Here is a 21,255-nt window from a genome sequence, read left to right as displayed (position 1 = left end):
AAAACTCTTTCATAGAAAAAATATGTTTACAAACTTAATCTACAATTATATAGCAAAGATATCAGTGGAAATGTTAAGGCACTTGATCACCAGAAAAGGCCACAAATAGAAATGTTTCACTCATTTGGTTCTTTAGTTAGCAGGACATACCAACACACAAGACACAAAATGAACATTTGACATGACAGAAAAGACTGAAATGAAGATGGTGGTAAGACAAACTGAGATTACGCTTCGATTTATTCAACTCCGAAGAACAGACAGACAAAATCAAATTTGGTCCCGCAAGTTCAAGATTTGAATTATGCATGTAAATGAGCAGGGGTATGGGATGTATAAATTATGAAAATGTAACTGTTGACATGAAGAGACAAAACCAGAAACCAAAAACCTGAATTCTGGCGTTGAGATTCATCAGAAAACAGAAGGAAGTGAACTTGTTTAACCAGAAGATGGCAGTATAGATTATTTAAAAAGGCTACGCTGCAGTTACAGTGAACCCTAACATGGAAAAACATCATGCTGAAGAGTCTGTTTCTAGAAACTGAAACATTACACCCTTCTTTTGACAGCATTTCCACTGACTTTGGTTTATTTGACACTGTTAAACATAAGATTGGTGGGCACGAGGAGTAAGAGTCCACCTGTTTATCCATTCTCTGTACAACCATGAGACAACATCCAATGAATCCATTGAAATGTGTTGAATACTTCTTGTGACCGAGGACCTGTTGTTGTTTAGACATGCGACTTTAAGCGCTTGTTTAATGCAAAAAAAGGAAAGAAAACTGATGAGGTTATTTTTAACAAAACGATACAAAAATAGTCCTCCATAATTTCACTTTGCAACCAAAATAAATAAAGCCAGCATTGGAGAAGCATTTTCTTTGTCAGCCAGCTTACGTTGTCATGAACAGGCATTTAGCTGGTTCTAAACAGTTTTTCACAGAGGTTTAAAAAGGAAGATAAACCCACCTTCCAAATTTTCCTTTGCCAGAATGGAAGATTATGTTTGCATGACTCCTTTGATCAGAGTGGGACTCTGTTGCTCCTCTGCTGGTGTTTAATTGACCAGAAATGCACTGTCTAGCTTTGTGAACACCAGAGCTTGCTTGAGAGGTTATTGTTGTTGGCATCTGTCATCTGCTCCAGTAATTTCTCCAAAATAAAGGCACAAAAGTGACAGCTTCTTGGCAAAGTCACATTATAGCTGACAACGATATGTCATTTTCCCAGGAAAGGCTTTAAGTTAGTGGAACGACGTTCTGCATCTCTCCTTCCTTAAAGGTTTTGGTCTCATTAGGAACCTGAATTCATTTCTGTTTCAGCTCGAACATCTGGATCTCACCACTCCCCACCTGAGACAGCTTCACGAAACATCATATAAACCGAGGTCCAGTGTTACTGTGTTTACTTTGAATAGCATGGGTGGAGAAGCATTGGCTTGGCCTGGCCCAAAGTATTTCTCTTTTCTTAAACCATGCAGAACAAAATGCTAGGTCTCCTCGTCCCATAGACACAGTTGTTTTTGGGGAACATAGTAGGTGAAATGGTAGCCCTTGCTGCAGCTCTTTATGCCGCACTTGTAGTTGGAGCCTTTGCCCGTGGTGTCCCGGCTACGGCAGTACTTCAGCAGACACGGATACCACTCCAGTCGCAGGCTGTATGTGCAGAGACACGGCTGCCACATGTCTTTAGTGGAGTGACAGGCCTGAAAGTTGGGCGCCTCTGTTGTTTGAGGCAGGACTTCGAATATGGAGCCATCCACTCCTATGAGACAGACATCGAGAGGGGCGTTATTATGAGAGCTTGTGTTATCAAAAACAAAAGCAGGCTATCACAGAGTTGTGTGAATTAACTAATGTATCAAACTGGAGAGGGCAAACAAAGTGGCTAAAAAGAGGGGAGATGGTGCAGTAAAAGAGGTGCTTTGTTATGCAAAGAGGATGCTACAGTGATTCCCTCCACTGATAATGGTGCAGAGTGCTTGGTGAACCATGACCATCAACATTGTTTTCTCTACAACAGTGCTGTCAGTGGACAATAGTGCCGTCATATGGATTCTCCTCAGCCTGGATAATTTGGACTTCATTGCCATTAATATACTGGATCCCAGTGCAAAAAGGCCTGATAATGATGTGTTCTCAATCTAGGTGAGGATTGTACAGTAATGTCACACGTTACTTATGTGACTGTTTAGAGACAAAAACAATTTAAGTACACACCGGTGTGCATTATCTACGTAAGATTTGTTGTCCAAGGTAAATGTGGACAATTTATCGGGAATGTCAAGAGATAAAGAGGAGGCTAATCCTAGATAGCACCAACAGTAATAGAACCATGTCAACAAAAAGCTAGAGATAATACTTGGAGCAATATCACTAAAATGAAGTGGAGAGGAGTGTTTGGGTGATAGAAACAGGGAAGCAGAAAGTGTTGGGGAGATGATGAGTGTTCAGTGTGGAGATAAAGAGTACAGAGACAATCAGGAGGGACAAGGGAGAGGAGAAAGAGAGATGAGAACAGACAAACTATTTTGCTCAAACCAGGAACAGAACTTGTGCTACTTTCGTGATGAAGATAAGACCACCAGTGACCTTTATCAAGCCAGTGTTTGACATCAGCGTCCCTGGTGTAGATGGCCTCCCGCGCCTCGCTGCACATGTTGTGGATATGCGAGCTGAGTTGCCAGGCCCGACTTAGATTGACCGCTGCGCTCATCGTCAGCTGCTCCAGTCCTCGCCGCTCCTCTGCCAGCCGAATGGCCTGAGGATTTTTCTAAGCAGACGACACAAATGATCAGTGTTCCCCCCCTTTGAAGCACTGGACAATATAAATGTAATCTTTTTATATTGAAAATGGCCATAATACGACACATAAATGCTGCTTGACGCCTTGATCTGCTGTGTCCTACCTGTCTGAGACGGGCCATGGACTCACTGGGGATGATCTCATTGCGGCTGAGGCGAGAGATGAAGCACAGGGCCTGGTACTGGTTCTGCCCTCTTTCCAGCTCGCCCAGGATCAGCGCTCGAAATATCTTCACATCCTGCAAGACATAAGGGATGAGAGATGACTGGCTGAACGGATAAACAGACGATTCCCAGAAGACATTGAAGTGGTGCACGAGGCGAGGTTATAATAACTTACTGTTTATATGCGTAGGCTCATACAGATTAGAACAAATATTCTTTCCATTTCGGTACTTAACATAGCACTTTTCCAGACACTCAAAGTAATTCAATATGTGGAGTTCAAAGATGTTCAAACAACTGTCTGCTCAAAGTAAAGAGGGGTTTATGTTCACTGCACCCACAGAGCCTCATCTGACACTTTGTTGATACTTTTTATTGTCTGTAGACCTGTGCAACGTTGCTCCAGTCACTGTCAAATTAAGGCTTTGGGCCCATTTCTTGACAAACTTATTAGAGTTGCTCACATGCTGTTAAAGTCAGAAGCATTTTACCATGCTGTTTTATGTGGAACTGCACAAGTAGGAAAATGGTGATAGTGTAGAACTCACAAAAAAACTTGTTGCTGTTGGCAAGTGCGTGAGAGATCTGGCGCCAAAACCCAAGGCCAAAAAGAGTTCTATGAGAGGGCATGCAAAGCATGATGGGAAGCTCCAGCAGTGGGGAGAGCAGAGCAGCAGACCTGTCTTCCTATTCATCAGACACCACTCCCCCCCCCTTCCAGCCCTTGGCTTCAGCTTCAAGACAGACATACAGTCCCAAACACCCCTCCTCCGCGTTCCACACACCCGTCTGAAACAAACAGGCTGCAGAGGAGTAGCAGTTTCAAGGCTTTCACTCCCTGAGCAGGAGGAACTCTGGGGCAGATAAACAGCCTAGAGATAACCCCATTGAGTTCTCCTTAAGCCCTCTGGTCCCATTTCCTGTGTGCGAAAGTGTACTCACTGGCAAGAAAGCAATCCAACCTGCCTTAGAAGTGTTTACGCTCTGTAGTTCTTTATAGACTACTTTGCATGATCACTTGTTCCTCATGTTAAGAGCCACTTTTGTCTGTGAAAAGAGTTTCTGGCAGGTGTACAATACAAGCATGGGTATTACACAAGACAATCATGCGATACTATTTGACCTTTGGAAAGCAAATTACTGACCAAACATTCATTCCCAGACTGCATTTGACATTAACTTCAGATTTTTCAGAAAGTCGAAAATAAATACCTCCGATGTTCCCATAGGATCATAATAACCCGGCACTCTAGCTTTTCACAAAAAGAACAAAGTCTGAATGATTAAAGAGAATGTCAAGACCAGACGAGGCACTGACATATAACAGTGAACAGAGTGAGATGTAAGGAAGAGGGAGCACAATGCCGACGGAGAGACAGCCATGAGTGCCATTTCCCCTCAAGTGCAGGGAGACGCAGAGGCCACGACTTCAAGACCTCCCATATTGCAGACACATGGCGCTACGCTGGGACACTGTGTGTGTACATGTGTTTGTGTGTAGGCAGAGCGAGAGAAGGAAGGGGGAAGGCATTCGTGTCAGCCACATAAATTTGCCCCAGGGCTCTCTGGGTAATTACAGAGAAGCAGGGTAGCTCCACCAACTCCACTTCTTTGGAACTTACTCAATGGTAGAGCGCAGACGCTGAGATCTCCTCCTCCTCCTCCGCTTGTGTCATTATGTGTCCAGATTAATGATTGTCTACTTCTGCTGCCTTGCATTTGGATTTAGGCCAAAAGGGGCAAAGGGAGAGCAACAGTGCTTATTGTAGCACCAGCTTTTTCTGATGCAACTCTGTGTCAAATTGACACAACAGAAAATCGCAGTTTGACATTTTGAGAAATGCAATTATTTGATTTATGCAGAGACTTAAATGAGTACAATCAATAGCATTCGCATGTCTGTATGGTAGCTGGCCAGCCGCTTCCCCCCATTTTTAGTCTTCATGCTAAACTAAACTAGCCATCTGCTGGCTGTAGCTTCATATTTAACATACAGGCATCAGTATGGTGGTATTTAATCATACAGACAGACGGAAAACGAAAGACATCGCAAAATAGCAGTGAATTGCCAGCCAAATGCTAACAGAAATTACGTGTAATCGTGGCCTTTAAGTGGTAATAACAAACCAGTGTTGATATCTTAGCGGTTTAGGTGCTGATGAAATAATCAGTGTGGCTTCTAAAAGCAAAAAGAGTAATAACAATGACATCATCTCCACGTCTCCATCCAGACAGAAGCTGTTGGATTCAACTGTTTGTTTGGACAAGACAAGACTCACTTCTGCGTGCCTGAAACCAGCAGTGCCACATGCACACAGTGCCTCGTTTGTGCACACACACTCAGAGGAAACACAGCAAAAGTGTGAAATATGCAGCGGTATGATTAAAGGAGGTTTTACACCTGTTGTTATGATGACAGGCGGTATCCAAACACCAGGAGAGAGTGAGTACTGAACTGACTGCTCAAACAACAGCTACCTCTTTTAAAATCTAATGTGGGTTTGTGGTGGGTTTTTTTTTGGAAGTCAGGGAATTAAGCAAACTGCTGATTAGGAAAGATACTTGTACCATATAACTTTGATAGAAGATCTGACATATGATATCGGCAGGTGTCAAGGTCCTGTGGGATGGCCATAGGGGGTAACATACGGTTTCCTGTTGTGGCAGAACCGGCTTCATCTGGGTATAAAGATTCAGTAAAATATCCCAGATTACCGAACAGTGGACAAAGTTAATGCTGGTGATAGATCTGGACGGGAAAACACTGACTCAACTTTTGGACATCAAAGTTATGCGGGCTCGCTACAGCTTGAAAATAAAGAGTAAGGTCACTTGAATACACAACTACTCCTTAAGCCTATATCAGGAAAATGAGTTACACCCTAAAAAGGGGCATTTCCACAGACGTATATAAATTAAAGGGTTAGAGACCAACATTTAGAGAAAATCACCAGGTACGGACATTAAGAATTAAAAGAGTGACATTTCGCCGGCTTGAAAAAGAAGGGTAATACCATGATCTAAGGACTGTGTAGCCTTGAGTTTTTCCCCACCAGAGCAGTGTAAATGTCAGCATGGCTATAAATAATCCACACAAGTACAGATTCCTCAGCATTGCTCCCTGACACCCAGGACTTAGTCCATTTACAGCCAAACTACCACTGGCCAACAGCCAAATACAAGTCTGTATTCATGCAACCTAGTGGGTCATACGAAGACATGTTCAACAGGAGAGAGGTGGGGGGTGTTTCATTGGTGGTTACCTTTGGTGGGCCAGGTTATTTAAGAGGTGCACAAAAGCCTTTTCAGACACTCAAAGGGTGCCATTTACAGTGAACATTCTCCGTCACTGTAGTGGTAACCCAGCTAGCCAAATACATTCTCACAGAGCAGGCTATACACATGGTTTACTAGCTGTAAAAATGAGAGCTTTATGAAGCCTTACGCCAAAAGAAAAAAAAAAGGGGGGGGGGGGGGGGGTGTTCTAGGAGGGTTCTGTGGCTAACAGCAGTTTAAATGTCCTGGTGAAATGACCACTGCAAGATATTTACACCTCACTTTGGGTGCCACTCTAACTGCGCCAGCTCACACGCATGCATGGACACACACACACACACACACACACACACACACACACACACACAGTAGCTATCCCCTGTGCAGGAGGTTCTTCCTGTTTTCCAATCCCCTGTAAGACCCTGTCTGTTGATAAGGCCGATGGCTGGCTGGGGAGGACTGTTGGTCAGCCACGCTCTGGTGAGTCATTTAGGATCACTGTGGGTCTGTGTGAGTATTTGAGTTAGTCTGAAATTATTCTCTCAATCAAGCCGTTAGAGCAGGATCCAAAACGTTTTTTCAAGTGTTTTTTTCCCCCCACTCTTTTAAAGGCTCTTTCCTAGTCAACAGCTACTGTGTTTGCACAGAAACACAAAATTCTAATTCAGAGTCAGGCTAACACTTTCAGCATAATACAGGCCTCCAGTTTATCCCTTTGGCCCATATTTGTAGAGACACAAGTGATGAAATGTTGTATTTACTCTTAGGACCCCAAAACCTACCTAAATTACTCTGACTGCTCTTTAAAAACAACATACGGATTTACCATGTTTGGTGATGGGGAGGATATTTGCCTTGGTGCATGAGAGGAGCCGAGTCAAAAAGCACAGGTGTAGGCAGGGATTAAAGATCATGTTGGGAGACGGAGGGAGAGAGGGTGAGACAGACTCAAACAGACAAAAGGAGCGGGAGAAAAGCCTCTGTGCTAAGAAATGCTTGAGTTGAAGCTAATTACATAGGCTCCACAGGCAGGAATGTGGAGTCACATTTGGGGCTGGTCACACCTGGCTGTCCAAAGAGCGAACCAATTAGTAAACAGTGGCAGTGAATAGACAATAACAAACACTGGAGGCCACGGAGAGAAAGGTGTTCCCCTTGGCTGTTCTCCTGACAACAATGGAAGGTAACTTAATTTTACGTAACTGCGGAAGTGTTAATATTTTAGTGTTCCATATGAACTATCACAGCCACACAAAAAAATCCACCAGCAGCCTATGATTCTTCAAACCTGCACAAAATATGTGCAGGCCACAATGAGAGAACTATTCATTCACACAGAATCTGGAAACAATTACCCAGACACCCAAACTGTTTATGAAGACTTTGCATTCAGGAAATGAGAGGGGGGCAAACAGTGGGTGCTAACAGGGAAGGAAATGAGGCAGATAGATAAGGCATAAACAATAGAGATGACTACAGTCCCATTCAGCCTCTAACCGTTGTCCCACAGCTTTCATATCCTGTTGCAGAGGGACACGAACAGCTAAATAATGACAAGGCATTTAAAGAAAACAGTGAACTATGAGTCACTAGAGAATTTTCAAAAGGCAGATGTTTGAATAATACTGTTTTTTCGAAGCCGTAGAAGGAAATGTCCTTAAAACATTGTGAATGACAACCTGACAAAACTGACAAACACCCAAATTCAACTGTTATATTGAAATTGTAATTTAGGTTTCTATAGTGTTCTTTAAAAACTGGTATATTCATCCCTTTATGTTCCAGATTTTCAGACTTGTTTTGTGACTAGAAAAGGGACGCGAGAGCAAAGTGTGGACCCATATACCTTAAACACTATAACTGACACAAAAGTTGCATATTGGAGTGAATACATTTGAAAGTAATCAGGTTGAGCTAGGGACACAGCCACAAATGTGACAAAAAGGAAACTATGTGGAGAACAGAACAGAACATTTGGCAGAGTAAACCCTTTGTTAGCTTTCTTTCGTTGCCAAGTGCAATCTTAAAACCTCCGAGGTAGTTAGAAATGATCACAACTATGTACGGTGCAAGCCACAACTACTGTCTTCTTGTCCATCAAAGGCTGTTTCCACAGCACCATGCGATCCCTTGTCATTGGTAATAAGTCTTAAGAAAGGTGGATGATCTTTCTCTGCTACGTCCTCTCTCCCTGCATAGCTGTGGGAATGGGAAGCTTCTCCTTTATCAGCAGCATTACAGACGAACATCTGGCCGGCTGGTGGGAGGAGGATAAAGGATAAAGACATCAACAGCGGCCGAGGGGCCACGAGAGGGCAAAGGGGGCCCATGTGGGGTCTTGAAGGGCCACAACAAGGCCACAGAGGAAGCTATTTTCATGGGACTCAGAGTCAGCGGGGAACAATGGGTGAGAGAGACTAAAGTGTATAGGTTAATCTCTGAAAAGGTCCGGCGCCTGCACTGCATTGCAATGAAAAAGCAGGGGTGGAAACAGAAACAACGCAATATGTACATAAAAATACAAAAAACAACCCACATTTGAATTCATCTCCGGTATGAAATGTAATCTGTGCATTAATTTTTCCCTGCCGAGTAACCTCACTTGACCTTAATGCACTTGAGAAAGCAATGTCATAAGAAAAGTTATTTACTGGAAAAAGAAAGAGTGGTGGAAGTCGCTCTGAATGGCACATCTTGCTTTACTATGCAGAAACTTATCTGTGGAGTTTCTCCCTCCCACACAGAAAAGGAGCCATAGCATGAAAAGGGAAACAGTGTTATTGCTCTACATAAACAGAAGCTTGAACATCTGAGCGTTTATGGTGTTTACGGGAAATACTGAAACCCGTTCCTAGTTTCATTTTCATTGTTCCCACTCTTGATGATTGTTGGTGACTCGCAGATGACTCACTGTGACCTCTTTGAAACAACAGCATTTCTTGGTGACGCTTACCTGTTAAAAAGACATAACAAGTTTGTGCAGGTGACAAAGTGGGATAGCATTTCTGGGTTGAGTGAAAGGGGAGGAGTGGCAGCCAAGAGTGAACAAAAAAAAAAAAAAAAAGCGCATGGCATAAATTGCGGTGACTGCACTGACTTGCAACTAATGTGGAGTAGCAACATTCAGAGGAAAAACAACCAGCAGTTGCTTCATTTGGCAAGTACCGGTATTTCCCACAAACAAAACAGAGCAAAACAGGCTGCCAGCAAGCTTCCCACACAGGAGAGAGAGTTTGCCTAATGGTTAATAAGGGCCACAGTCCAAATCCATTTGAACAATTCCAGTAGTCGACACAGTATGTGAAGGCTGTGAGAGAATTAGGAATGGGCACCTGCCAAAATGGATCACAGATACTGTACCGCATATCCCAAAGGAAGGCATACGGAGAGGCCAACCAACCTGTCTCCCCACACCCACCTCTCATTCTGTTTTTGACATAGCACATGTGGGTGTGTGAAGAATCTCCCAATTCATTCTTACAGCAAGCTTACTGTTGGGCGTATCCATAAAGCCGCTGTGCTTTGAAGACAATCGAAATATAAAGTAGAGGGAGCTGACCTGAGGGTAAAACTGCCCCTGGCTGAAACACAATCCGGTTTATAAAGCTGAAATGAAATGAGTATCTATAAAACGGCTAACTCACTCATTCTCACCGCGGTGCCATTGTTTACAAAATCCAGACCCATTCAACATGATAGTGTGAGATAGTGAGTGTCGAGTGGCCTCTAACATCTGTTGCTCCCTCGACCCATCAGCACAACAAAGGATCACCCTTGACATGTCTATACTGATGTGGATACATTCAAAACTTTTCTGCACAGAAAAATACTCTTCAAAGTAGTTAACTTTGACAGTGGGTTGATGTTTCAGTCTGTATGGTGATATAAAAAAGTGTGGGTGGAAAGCTTTCCAAATTCACATTATCCTCTATGGCCCAATGTTTACTAGTATGTTTTTATTCCAATAAATCAAAACAGATTAAAACCTATCCTCTCAGATGTTTTATTAAACAGCCAAGGTGCATTTAACTATAGACGTATGAGAATGTGCACCAATGCACCCCAGAAATGAGTGTGCTAACTCAGCTGAGAGGCCTGTGAAGTCACTCACATTCCTGCATTGATCAAACCCACTGGTTGAACATGAAAGTGAGACACGGAGTACAAACTGATTAGCTTCTCTGACAAAGTTTCTACATCTGGAAAGACCCAAAACAGCCTCTCAAATATGTGAAACATTTCCCTTGGATTAAACTCCATGAAATGGTTTATGTTCTGCTCGAGTCTGTGACTGCGTTAGACCATAAACTGATGCAGCGGTTCCTGAAGGAAAAAAAAACGAAACAAAACAGATCTGCGCTGGATCAGCACATGACTTAAGATTAATCAGCACATCAGGTTTGTCTCGTCTTGCACAGCTGTGCACTGACATTGAGATCATTGGGATATTACTGAACTGCAGACAGCTTGCTGCAGTTTTACATAATTTAGAGCAGCTTCAGCTGTAAATACTTCACTAAGACACCACATAGGAATGAAATAGTGAGATCTACTTTCTTCATCTCTACTACAATGTGAAACAAGTTACGCAGCCTACAAATATAATTACAATATGGATCAACTCCCTTCCTTGACGCCTGTATCTCATAAAAATGATGAGAGTCAGAGCTCTTCAGTGGTTGGAACTTAACACACAATCTTAGCTACATGTTGAGATTTACCCAACAAGACACAGAGGTGTCATGAGCAAGCTAAACCACATCATCTTTTCCATATGTCTACGTGCCTTCAGAGCAAACGTAACCCTCCTGAAATCACCGTTCTCACAGTGATTCACTGTTGGATAAGGTTGACTTAACTTCCCTCTTACATTCAGCAGACCACTTTGCCAGTGTCTAATGGCTATAACATTTACCATCTCATCCTTGCCACGTATTCACAAAGCAGAGGGGAGAAACTCTGCTGCTGTCTGATGATTATTTATGGGTCTTTTTGTAACAGCCCCAGTCATAGCAAAGATCTCATGCTCTTTTTCAAACATGGACCTCGATCCTGAATCGATAAAACACATAAAACAGGATGGCAAAACATCTCAGATTAAAAGGGAAAATGCTTGTTTGATCAATTACATTCACTTAATGATGAGTAACGAGTACTTTAACTTGTACAGTACAAATCCACTTTTGGCAGTGTAGTTCATTATAAATCTCCAGTGTTTTACATCCCTGTTAAAACACTCTTCTTCCCCCATGCGTTCATCTGGACTGTATAGTCGTGGCAGCTGGAAGTGACAGCTCGTCCAACTTTCCATAAATCTTGGAGATACTGCACAAGTGCTGAATGAAAACCACATGCAGGAGAAATAAAGAACGAGCAGGAGGAAGGGAGCCAGAGACAGAGAGGGGGACAGAAACGCACAAGGAGAGGGGGAGCAAGGAGGCCGACCTGCAAATGAAAAGATAAATCAGGCAGCGGAAAAGTAAAGTGATCTAAGAGGTTCTGTTGGCTTTATTCAAATAAACTGAACCATATGTGCATGTGGACGTGTGTGTGTGTATGTGTGTGTGTGTGTGTGTGCGCACGCTTGAGGGGACGCGGCTACACAGGACGCCTGCACAACCAAGCAAAGCCTCCCTGCACACAGATGAGTGTATGTCTCCTTATATTGGTTTGTCACCAATGATTGGGGGTGATGGCCTCTTCTCTTTCAACTCTAAATTAGCTGTTTTGGTTAGTGAACCAGACGTGCAGATCAAAAAGGTCAGACATGCCCACTTAATCCTGGTAAATCTCCCCCTTCACATCTCGCCAGCCTGTCAGCTTCTGTGTGACAGCAGCCATCACAGACACATGCCTTTGCTCTGTGCGCCTCCGAGAGTCACCCCCCCCCCCCCACACCCCCACACCCCTAATGCACAGCCGTTGTAGTTTTCCTTCCAGGACTGACATTCATGTGTCTCTGAGTAGCCATTGTGAAAGTGAAACAGCATCATCTTTCCAAAAAATCACGAGTGAAGCGCTGGTCAGGGAGGGACACTTGATCTGCTCTTCTACTTTTAGGAGAATGCTAAATATGGCGGCTGATGATGAGCTCTGGGCTGGACCCACGAGCGGCAGGGGCTTTAAAGCCGCTGGGGTCTGTGGACATCCACATCTGAGGAGCAGCAGCTGTCTTGAACTCAGTGAGACTTGCGCCGAGATGGAAACAGATGAATGAAACTACGAGTTCTATTTAAGTTCATGTGTGAGTTACAGAGTCTGCCCTGGGGGGTTCGGTTTTTGGGATGTTTTCCTTCAGGCTTCAGAATTGACCCAAGAGGCCATTGTGGTTACTTGGTTTCATACTTGATGGGTTATGGAGTTGGGGCTGATCTCATGAGATAGCCAAAATAAGAAAATACAGGATTAGGTAAACTGTGGCTCAGAGGTAGAGTGGGTTGTCCATCAATTGGATGGTCTGCGGTTTGATCCCCAGCACCTCAAAGTGTACTTGTGCAAGACACTGAACCCCAACTTGCTCCTGAAGCATAACTTCAGTGTGTGAAAGTCTCATCCAACTTTTCTTCCGACTCTTCCTGTATGAATGATGTGTGAATGAGAACATAATGTGCTGTAAAGCACTTTGAGTAGTGGAAATGACAAGAAAGTTGCTACTTCATCAAGTGGACATTTCCTCCAATCCTCACCTCTTGGGACATGACTTGTGCTAGTTGGAGCAGGGGTTTCTACACATGTGGAACATACATACACCCTTGTTCGAACAGATTTTGTCCTGCAAGCTCCAGTTAGAGGAACATTTGGCCAATGATTTAAACTGAATCACTGGTTCCCAGAGTGAAGTCTGGGGACGACTAACAGTCCCTGAGAGATCTCCAGGAGGCCCAAAAATAAAACAAGGAGTAGGTCATCTTGCATTTTGCCAAATTTTAAGAACGACCAAGACCCTTTAAACACTACAGTCACTGTCTAACTGTGTCCAGTGGTCCAATACATCATTTAATACCAAATTTATTGTTTTGTTAAAGCCCTCTCTGGGAGCTCTAATTGGCCCCAGCCTTCATTTTGGGATCCAAGAAGTAGTTCTGGCTAAAATTACACTCATACAGTCCTCTGATTTGAGATTTTCAAACAGCATCTTCCAAATCTCAGTTCACAAGGATGACCCCCCCCCCTCCCCCTGCCAAGGCTCAGCAACCTTTAGTTAAAGCGCTGAACAGGAACAGGAACCCTCTCTCACCTGTTTGAAGTCCGCCACAAAGGTGATGAGTGTCCCATCTCCCTGCTTGAATTCGAGTGATATGGTGTCTCTCTCACTGTCCGCCTCCAAAACCTCCTCGGTCACCAGTCCGTCGGAGAGCCGGACCCGGACCCGCAGCTCTGAGCAGAGCCCCACAGAGAGGACCAGCACCAGGGCGTACAGACGGGTCAGTATCCCAACCGAAGCCGCAGAGATGCAACTCGCAAACATCCCCAAAGACGCAAAACTGAACCCGACAGAGGAAAAAACCGAGGCGAAATCCACAGATCTGCGCTCATATCCCCTAACTGTGATCTTTGTCTTTCTTTTAAGTCTTTTCCTTCATATTCAAAGCGGGATTGGAGTTTATAGGTCACAGTTCCATATGCTCCCCGGTGTGCCAGCAGTTTCCACGGTCATAGAAATCAGACGACAGCCACCACCACCACCACCTCTTCACTAAAATCTCTGCTCTTCACTTGTGGGAGCGCAGTTCACTTCCATTGAAAGTCTCTCGCTGTGTTGTTGGTGTTGATAAGATCACGCGCATTTCAGTCTCCCTCTCGCGCTCCAGCCAACAGTCCGATGATCGCACGTTGCTTCCCAGTCTGCTTTGTGTTGATATTCCCGTCTTCTTTTTCTTTTTTTCTCTCCCTCTGCATGCCCCCTTCGTGCAGTCCCGTCACTTCCTATCCGTCGGTATCCCACCGCTCGCCTGGCCTCCAAACTTTCTGAGTTGTGTGTGTGAGTGAGTGAGCGCAGTGATGGTAGTAAACTCTTAAAGCCACACCACCCTCTGGAAACTCTGCCCATCCCCCTAAAGGCCTCATGTGATCCTCCTGCACTCCAGCAAGTGGGCTGAACTAATAATACCCCCAACAATTATAACAAAGGTGTTGTTAGGATTTGTAAATCACAGCTTTGTGGATGTTGTTCTCGCCATGTGTAGATGTATAAAAAGGCTGGGCAAACTATAAACTGCAGCTGGTCGGGATCAAAAAGCAAACACTAATAACTAGTGGCATGGAAAAAAAACACTCAGCCTATTAAAGAGTTTATACTGTACATTTATTCAACTTTACATCTCATTTGATGTAAACATAAATATGATAAATGCATCTTATAAATAAGTGTCACACGTGTCGGACTATGCTGTTTTATGACTGGATAAAGTCTTCTAACACGTCCTCTTGGCACATCAGACGTTATTATGACTTCTTTGCTTTACTGATGTGTGAAACTGAGACTATTGCTATGAAAATGACACCTATGCCAGTAGGCCCAATAACCAGTTTTAAGAACAAAAGTTGTATCTAAATGAAGATGAGTTACAATTTTCCTTTGTGAGATCATTTTCGTGTTTTTCCACTTGCTTATCTAATGTGTCTAATCTCCCTGACACCTTTTTTATTTATGAATTCAGTTCATTCATGCCTTCTGACATAAATCTATCAGGTATTATTGCCTTTCATGACAATCTATGGTTGATTAACAGGTTTCAGCTGAAGGAAAAAAGTACAGTCACCCCTTTATTTTCCTGAGGTATGCTAATTAATTTTATGATGTCCTCAAGGGAAAGCTTGTCAAACCTGAAGTGAGGGCTGCCAAACAACAAAAAGCTACCTATCTGCAGGAGGATCTCACAGCCACATCAAATGGTAGATTACCACTGCGTATGTGTGTGTGTGTGTGTGTGTGTGTGTGTGCTGCCAAAGGGAGGGTGACACATCCCTGCACTAAACCACCTGAGCTGTTGTGTTATCTCTGTCGGCTAACGCACTGCATTCTGGGTGGGCCGACCCCTGGGCTGGTGACCCCAAATGTGGCAGGACTTGAGTGCTGCTGAGACCAAGAGGTGGTCGCTTCAGTGAAGGGGAAAACAAACAGAGAGGCTATAAAGCAGAGCAAACACTGTTAGCTTTGCCTGGCAAACCAAACTGGGCCCTGATAGACTGGAGGAGTCGGGGGTCAGGCAAACACACCCCTTTGTGACGGGGGCTTAGTCCTCAAGTCTTCACAGGCTACATCTTAGTTAGAGCATTTAAATGGACTGAAGTTTGGATCATGCGTAGGTGATGGGATGTGCTTCTTCAGAGTCAACAATTCAGAGTCAGCGAGTTGTTCTATCTCCACGGTTCATTCTTATAATCGGGAGCAACGACAATTTTGGAGCTACATTCAAAATCATGTGCACTTCACCATGAATTTTGCGTGCTGTATCCACACACACACACACACACAGCAGTCCAAAGTGCAGTAGCTCTATGAGGCTGTTTGTGTGCCGTGACTCAGGCAGATAGCAAAGACAGACACAAGCTGCAGTGTACAGAGGGTGTTTATGATTAACTAGCAATTGCGATGTCTGCAGTAATTGCAGACATGATGAACAGTGTATGGTTAACCATGGCGGTGCCTTAACTCACTGGTCTTTTCTAGAACAGTGGGCCAGAGAAGAGAGAAATCCAGTTAATCTCTGCATTGAAGCTAATGTGGAAATCATAGAAATGGGGATTATATTTTCACGACGTTTGTATTACACTTATCATTAACTTATAGTAGAACTTTGTGATATTCCTTTCACCGGTTACTTGATTTCTTTAGTGTGGGTGCCATCTTTATCCTGATCTTGCAATGCTCAAACTTACTGGAATATTCTCTGAAATTCTCTTTAAGCTGAAATGCAGACAGGCTGTTTGCATTCCTAAAGGCAAAACCTGTGAAATAGACACCACAGTCTCGTCTGGTCAGTGTCCTGTTGTCTCTCTATGTGTTTGCATTTTCATTTGAACAACACAGCTGCAGAAGTTTCCTTATCTGAGCACATGCAATCTTGACATCCTCCTGCAGATGTGAAAGAACTGAACCAATTCATACCCCACCCCTTGATAAAAGTGATGTATTGACCCCATAAAAGAGCAATGATATGAAAGTGTAGATAAAGAGTTATATGTCTTTTATGTCTGTTTTACTTTTGAACCATATCCATGGCTCTAAGACACTAGGCTGCAGTGTCTGTAAAAACTACAAATAAATCAAAATGAATATGATAAAGAATGTCATCAATTTATCTAACATTCAAGGAGCTAAACCATGTTAGCATTAAACATCAGGTTTATGATAGAATATTCATTGTAAAGTTTCTACTTCACACCACTGCTGCAAACAGACACACACACACACACACACGCACGTTCTTCCACTTTTACTGTTAGAAATGTGAAGTATTTTCGCCCATTGATGAGGGACAATTGTGCTTATTTCTGAGGTATTCGGCTTTGAGCACAGCCGGGGTGCTAATACTGCATTCCAGTCGTGTGTGTGTTTATGTGTGTGGGCTTCCACTGCGTGGACTTGCACTAAGTTAGCTTAAAACAGTTGCATTTGATAAGGGATTTGTGCCACCCAGATAGCGCTTTTCACCAAAACAGCAATTTTTGCCAGTGAGCTGAACAGAGGCCTGACTCTTTTGCATCTCATCAAGTTTGTCATATTTTACATAAATTCAGTAGCATGGATTAAGAGGATATTCCCCAACTGGAACATGTTGGGATTGAAAACTCCAGATACAGAAAGACAATATTTGCATTGTGGGTTGATCGCCATCACATGCAGCCAAGCAGTAATACCCCTAATACTCCCTGAAAAGGCGTAATAATATTCGTCCATCATGGTTTGCTTGAACTAAGTATTCAGAGGTAATGAGAAAACCTCCAAAACCAACAAGCTGATGATGTTTCTCCTCTGCAGAATGAGGACAGCCAGTGGGGGAGAGCCAAGCTCTGTGGTTGATCTAGTTGATCCCTCCTCCAGACAGATGCCAGAAGTGTTTGTGTGTGTGTGTGTGAGTGTGTGTGTGTGCACTATCTGAGAATGTGTACAGTATTTACATAAGGATTGAAGGAGCTGAAATCAAGCTGTTTTCCAGTCCTCTGATGATATTTTCATATCTTCGCTCCCCTTCTTTTCTTCCCTCTGACTGCCTTTCCTACAGTCTGTTGGGGCAGCACCGTCGCTCAGTGAGCTCCTCGCTGTAGGATGACTGAGGAGATATCCACTTACACATGTGGGGCTCTGGGGCCTGAGTAACCCTTTTGGAGCACAGGCTCACATGGAGGAAAAGAGAGCAAGGAAGAGAAAAGTTGGATGATGGTGGGGAGACAAGAAGGCAGGGCAACTTGAATATATATATGTGTGTGTGTGTATCTATACAGTATATATACTGTATATATATTTAAGTTGTTGTAGAAACAACAAGAATAGTTATTCACAATAAAACAACACATCAATTATAAAGGATGTTTTACAGATTATTGAAACAAGGCAGAAAAAGGAAATGTCTTAAGATTGCTTTTACATGAACAACATTCTACTCTGGGTCATTTATAGCTACTAGTTGCTCTCCAACAGTACACAAAACTGTGAAAATTAACTCCATTTTGTCTAACTTAAAGCTACTTACATATACATGCAACAGCATACATAATTTGATAATAGCTCTATAATATAGAATAGTGTCAGTCGCACTTTTACATTTGATAAAGTACAATTTCCCAATAATACTATCAGACGTTTGCGTCTACTGAGTGACGTTTTTAAAGCAGAACATTTAGTTGTAATAGTACATTTTCATTGCCACTTTTAGTTTAGTAAAGGAGCTGAAAACTTTCTCCACCACTGGAGCCTGAGCTCACATCACATACTATTCTAGCATTGAGGAATATAAAAACCCAAAGACTTTTGAACTGAGAGGAAGAGTAGAAGAGAGGAGTAGAGGATAAGAGAAGAGAACAGAATTTCTTTTATTGATGATCTCTGATGTCACATAATCTTACGTACACAAACATTTGGATGCTGTTTAATGATTGTACGTTATTTAGTATTACTCACTGCCAGATGTTCATGTGTCATCACTGGCAGGGGCACAGTTCAAAGGAAAAAATCATGGTGAAATAACAGAGGAGGGATCATTTAACCCCTGGCTGTCCAAGAAAAGCATCACACGTGGTTCCCCATCCCACACAATCACTTATATTACAAAAGAATTCCATGGAAATTCCCATAAAGTTAATGACAGAGAGAAAGAGAGAGAGAGAGACAGAGGAGGGAAAGAAAGTGGGAGATACAGAGAAGGAAAAAAGGTTCTTTTGAATTGTAAAAATAAATAAACATGTTTGGACTCATAGCTGGAAGCATTAAACCCCACAGTGAGAATCTTTCCTGGCAGAGTCCCAGCAGGAGATGAAAGACAATCCCACTTTAAACACATGCGTAGGAACATATCATTTATCTTTCCCTATTATGGGAGGTCAGAGCTGTTATGATCTAATAGCTGAGGTGGAGTTACCTCTCTCTTTCCCTCTAGAAAATTCATAAACAAATACTTTGAGCATCTACTGTGTGCGCGCATGGTAATTACAGAACACAAGGAGCCTGTTTCATGCTGCCTGCGTGTACACATCTGGCAAACCTTAATGTCTTTCCAAACATGAATACGTCCACGTTCAAGAGCCCTTAACAGAAATGAAATCTGTAGCCTGAGTATATTTTCGGTGGGAAATAGTGGAGCTTCAAGGTAGATGATACTTGGCCAGGAGTCTGCAGCAACTCTCCCCTTCATCAGATGGCGTTGATTAAAGTCCTGGTTCTGAGGAAGCACATGAGTCAGAAAACATCTGTTCGGGATACAGGGAGGATCTCCTCACTATTTAATTAATCAAGCTCTTGGCCTGCTGGGGTTAAAGAAGAATTTACTGCTAATTCTCTGTGGGGGGGCATTTAACAAGGTTTGCTGGGAGTCATTCAGAGGTGAATCACTAAAATCAGTTTCCTCAGCAATTAAACCTCTTTTTATACGAATGATACTTGTTTTTATTTCTTGTGGGAAACATTACACTTATGTTCATGTGCTGTATCTGCCCCTCACCTGTGTGCGTCTTCCCACATTGTTACCACCTTATTTTCCAACTTCATCCTTGGGCTGTAATCTGAAGTGCAACCAAATAGCTCACAAATCGTATCCACTAACAGGGGTGCTGCTCTTCAGCATTAAGTGATCGCAGTATTGTCCAGAAGTGAAGGGTGACATCTATCACAAAAGTCAGTAATGGACATCAAGTGGCCAGACACACGACTCCAAACGAATACTAATCTGCTGGATGTGTAAATAAGCAACTGCTTTGCAAGTGTCTTCATATGAACGTAAAAGATGGTATGTAAGTGTTGAGTTTCAGCTTGTTTCTGCTGCTCCTAAGTGGCCCAAAAAATCTGCTATTATACATGTACAGTGAATAAAGTCCATCTCCCAGGTTTTCTGTTTATGTGCCCATTAAACAAGGAATGACCGCCAATGCAATCATGTCTGAAGCAACTGTACCTTGTAATAGGCCCGTTAATAACCAGACTATATTCAGGGACAATATCAAAGCACAGTTTCCACCTCTGTTATAACAATACAAAGCTCAGGTGTATATTTTTTTGTCAGTGATTTCTTTAGCATCACTTAAAGCAAACACTGACCCAATTCCACTGCAGCCCCATGCTAATACCCAGGCCAAAATTACTGAGGGAAGACTTTAAGTTACTTTCTTCGTTTTGGGAACCATACTCCATATGTCCATCTGTCATTCGGCCTGCTATTCATACAGATAAGAGGCCAGTGTAATTGCTGTTTGGCTCTGCAGTCACGGATGTTCTGCCAGCACACAATCAAGATGCCTGCTCCAGATTATCACGCTGTAAACAAACTGGTGCGGGCCTCTCCCTCAGTGAACTGTCAGGCCTCTTTCATGCCCTGGGATTAGCATTTCCAACTGTCAGCTGCCAGACTGGGCTCACTTCTTCTCTCTTATATGTGTAGTGACCACATGTGTCTGGAACAAGAATCAGATAAACACAAACACAAATCCTAGCTGTGCACCAAAGCTCCATGAGAGTAATTGATCAACAGTGTTGTAATAGTAATATTATTAGCTCCTTCATCTGATGGTGTTGTTGAATCCACATCATTCATTTCTGGCTCTCTGGTGCTCCTTTTGAGGTGGGGGAGGGACTAATAATCTAACTTTCTGCTGAGAAAAACAGCAAACCAATAAAATGTCTGTTTTTGGGAGGCTGTAAATGAGGCAAAACTGTTGTCTCTTATGACAGTGGTGCTTTTTTATGTACAGAATTTAATTACATTTAAGAAATACTGCCAGCAGTAAATATGAGATAACTGTTCATGATTTAACATATACAAAATGTTGAAAAGTATGAAGAAATGACCACAGGGGCTGTGGCTTCAATATTTTGCAGTATTCTGTTGTACAGAGTTAAAGTGGAAGAAAGTATCCCCTGAAGTTTCACAAGAACCATGACAGCTTGTGGAAAACAAATATCTTTCCATGTCCCAATATTTGCTGTTTGCGTGCTTCTGTTTGCCTTAAACCAGTGAGCTCCATCTGTTCTTATTTCTCTCCAAATATAGATATATGTATTCATTTCAACTCTGCCTCTGACAGTGAGCTTACCAAAAATCTAAAGTTTGATAAAGGGAAATTAAATTAGACAAACATTTTATATCTATTTGGTTGACAGCGCATGATTGACATTTGCAAGTAGAAAATCTAAAGTTCAGCTTCTTGCATAATACAGACCAAAAAAAACAACACATTTCAGAAAAAACAGCGTGCAAGGTTGGGAAAACCAGAGTAGAAGTAATTAACGTACAGTGCAGGGTCTAGCCTGCATGAGGCCGCTCAGGAAGGCAAAGATATTCACTGAATGACG

At 42.8% G+C, this 21,255-nt stretch overlaps 1 protein-coding gene across 1 annotated transcript; it reads right to left on the bottom strand.

The window, feature by feature from the left end:
- Nucleotides 1-713: 713 nt before the first annotated feature.
- oafa (OAF homolog a (Drosophila)) lies at nt 714-14,087 on the bottom strand. The gene is made up of 4 exons (XM_070829859.1): nt 13,489-14,087; nt 2,915-3,049; nt 2,598-2,778; nt 714-1,770 (listed from the first exon to the last, which is right to left on the bottom strand). The coding sequence occupies exons 1-4, from the start codon at nt 13,717-13,719 to the stop codon at nt 1,496-1,498; spliced, it is 822 nt and encodes a 273-aa protein (XP_070685960.1). The 5' UTR covers nt 13,720-14,087; the 3' UTR covers nt 714-1,495.
- Nucleotides 14,088-21,255: the final 7,168 nt, after the last annotated feature.

The sequence above is a fragment of the Pempheris klunzingeri genome, chromosome 4, assembly GCF_042242105.1.
Source record: "Pempheris klunzingeri isolate RE-2024b chromosome 4, fPemKlu1.hap1, whole genome shotgun sequence".
NCBI classification, from domain to species: domain Eukaryota; kingdom Metazoa; phylum Chordata; class Actinopteri; order Acropomatiformes; family Pempheridae; genus Pempheris; species Pempheris klunzingeri.
This window is presented reverse-complemented; position numbering and strand designations above follow the sequence as displayed.

Excerpts from the sequence above, each read along its gene's own strand:
- oafa (XM_070829859.1), bottom strand. The coding sequence starts at position 13,719 with ATGTTTGCGAGTTGCATCTCTGCGGCTTCGGTTGGGATACTGACCCGT. Across the intron at positions 3,050-13,488 it reads TTGTGGCGGACTTCAAACAG|GATGTGAAGATATTTCGAGC; the intron begins GTGAGAGAGGGT and ends TATGTCTTGCAG. Across the intron at positions 2,779-2,914 it reads CCATGGCCCGTCTCAGACAG|AAAAATCCTCAGGCCATTCG; the intron begins GTAGGACACAGC and ends TCGTCTGCTTAG.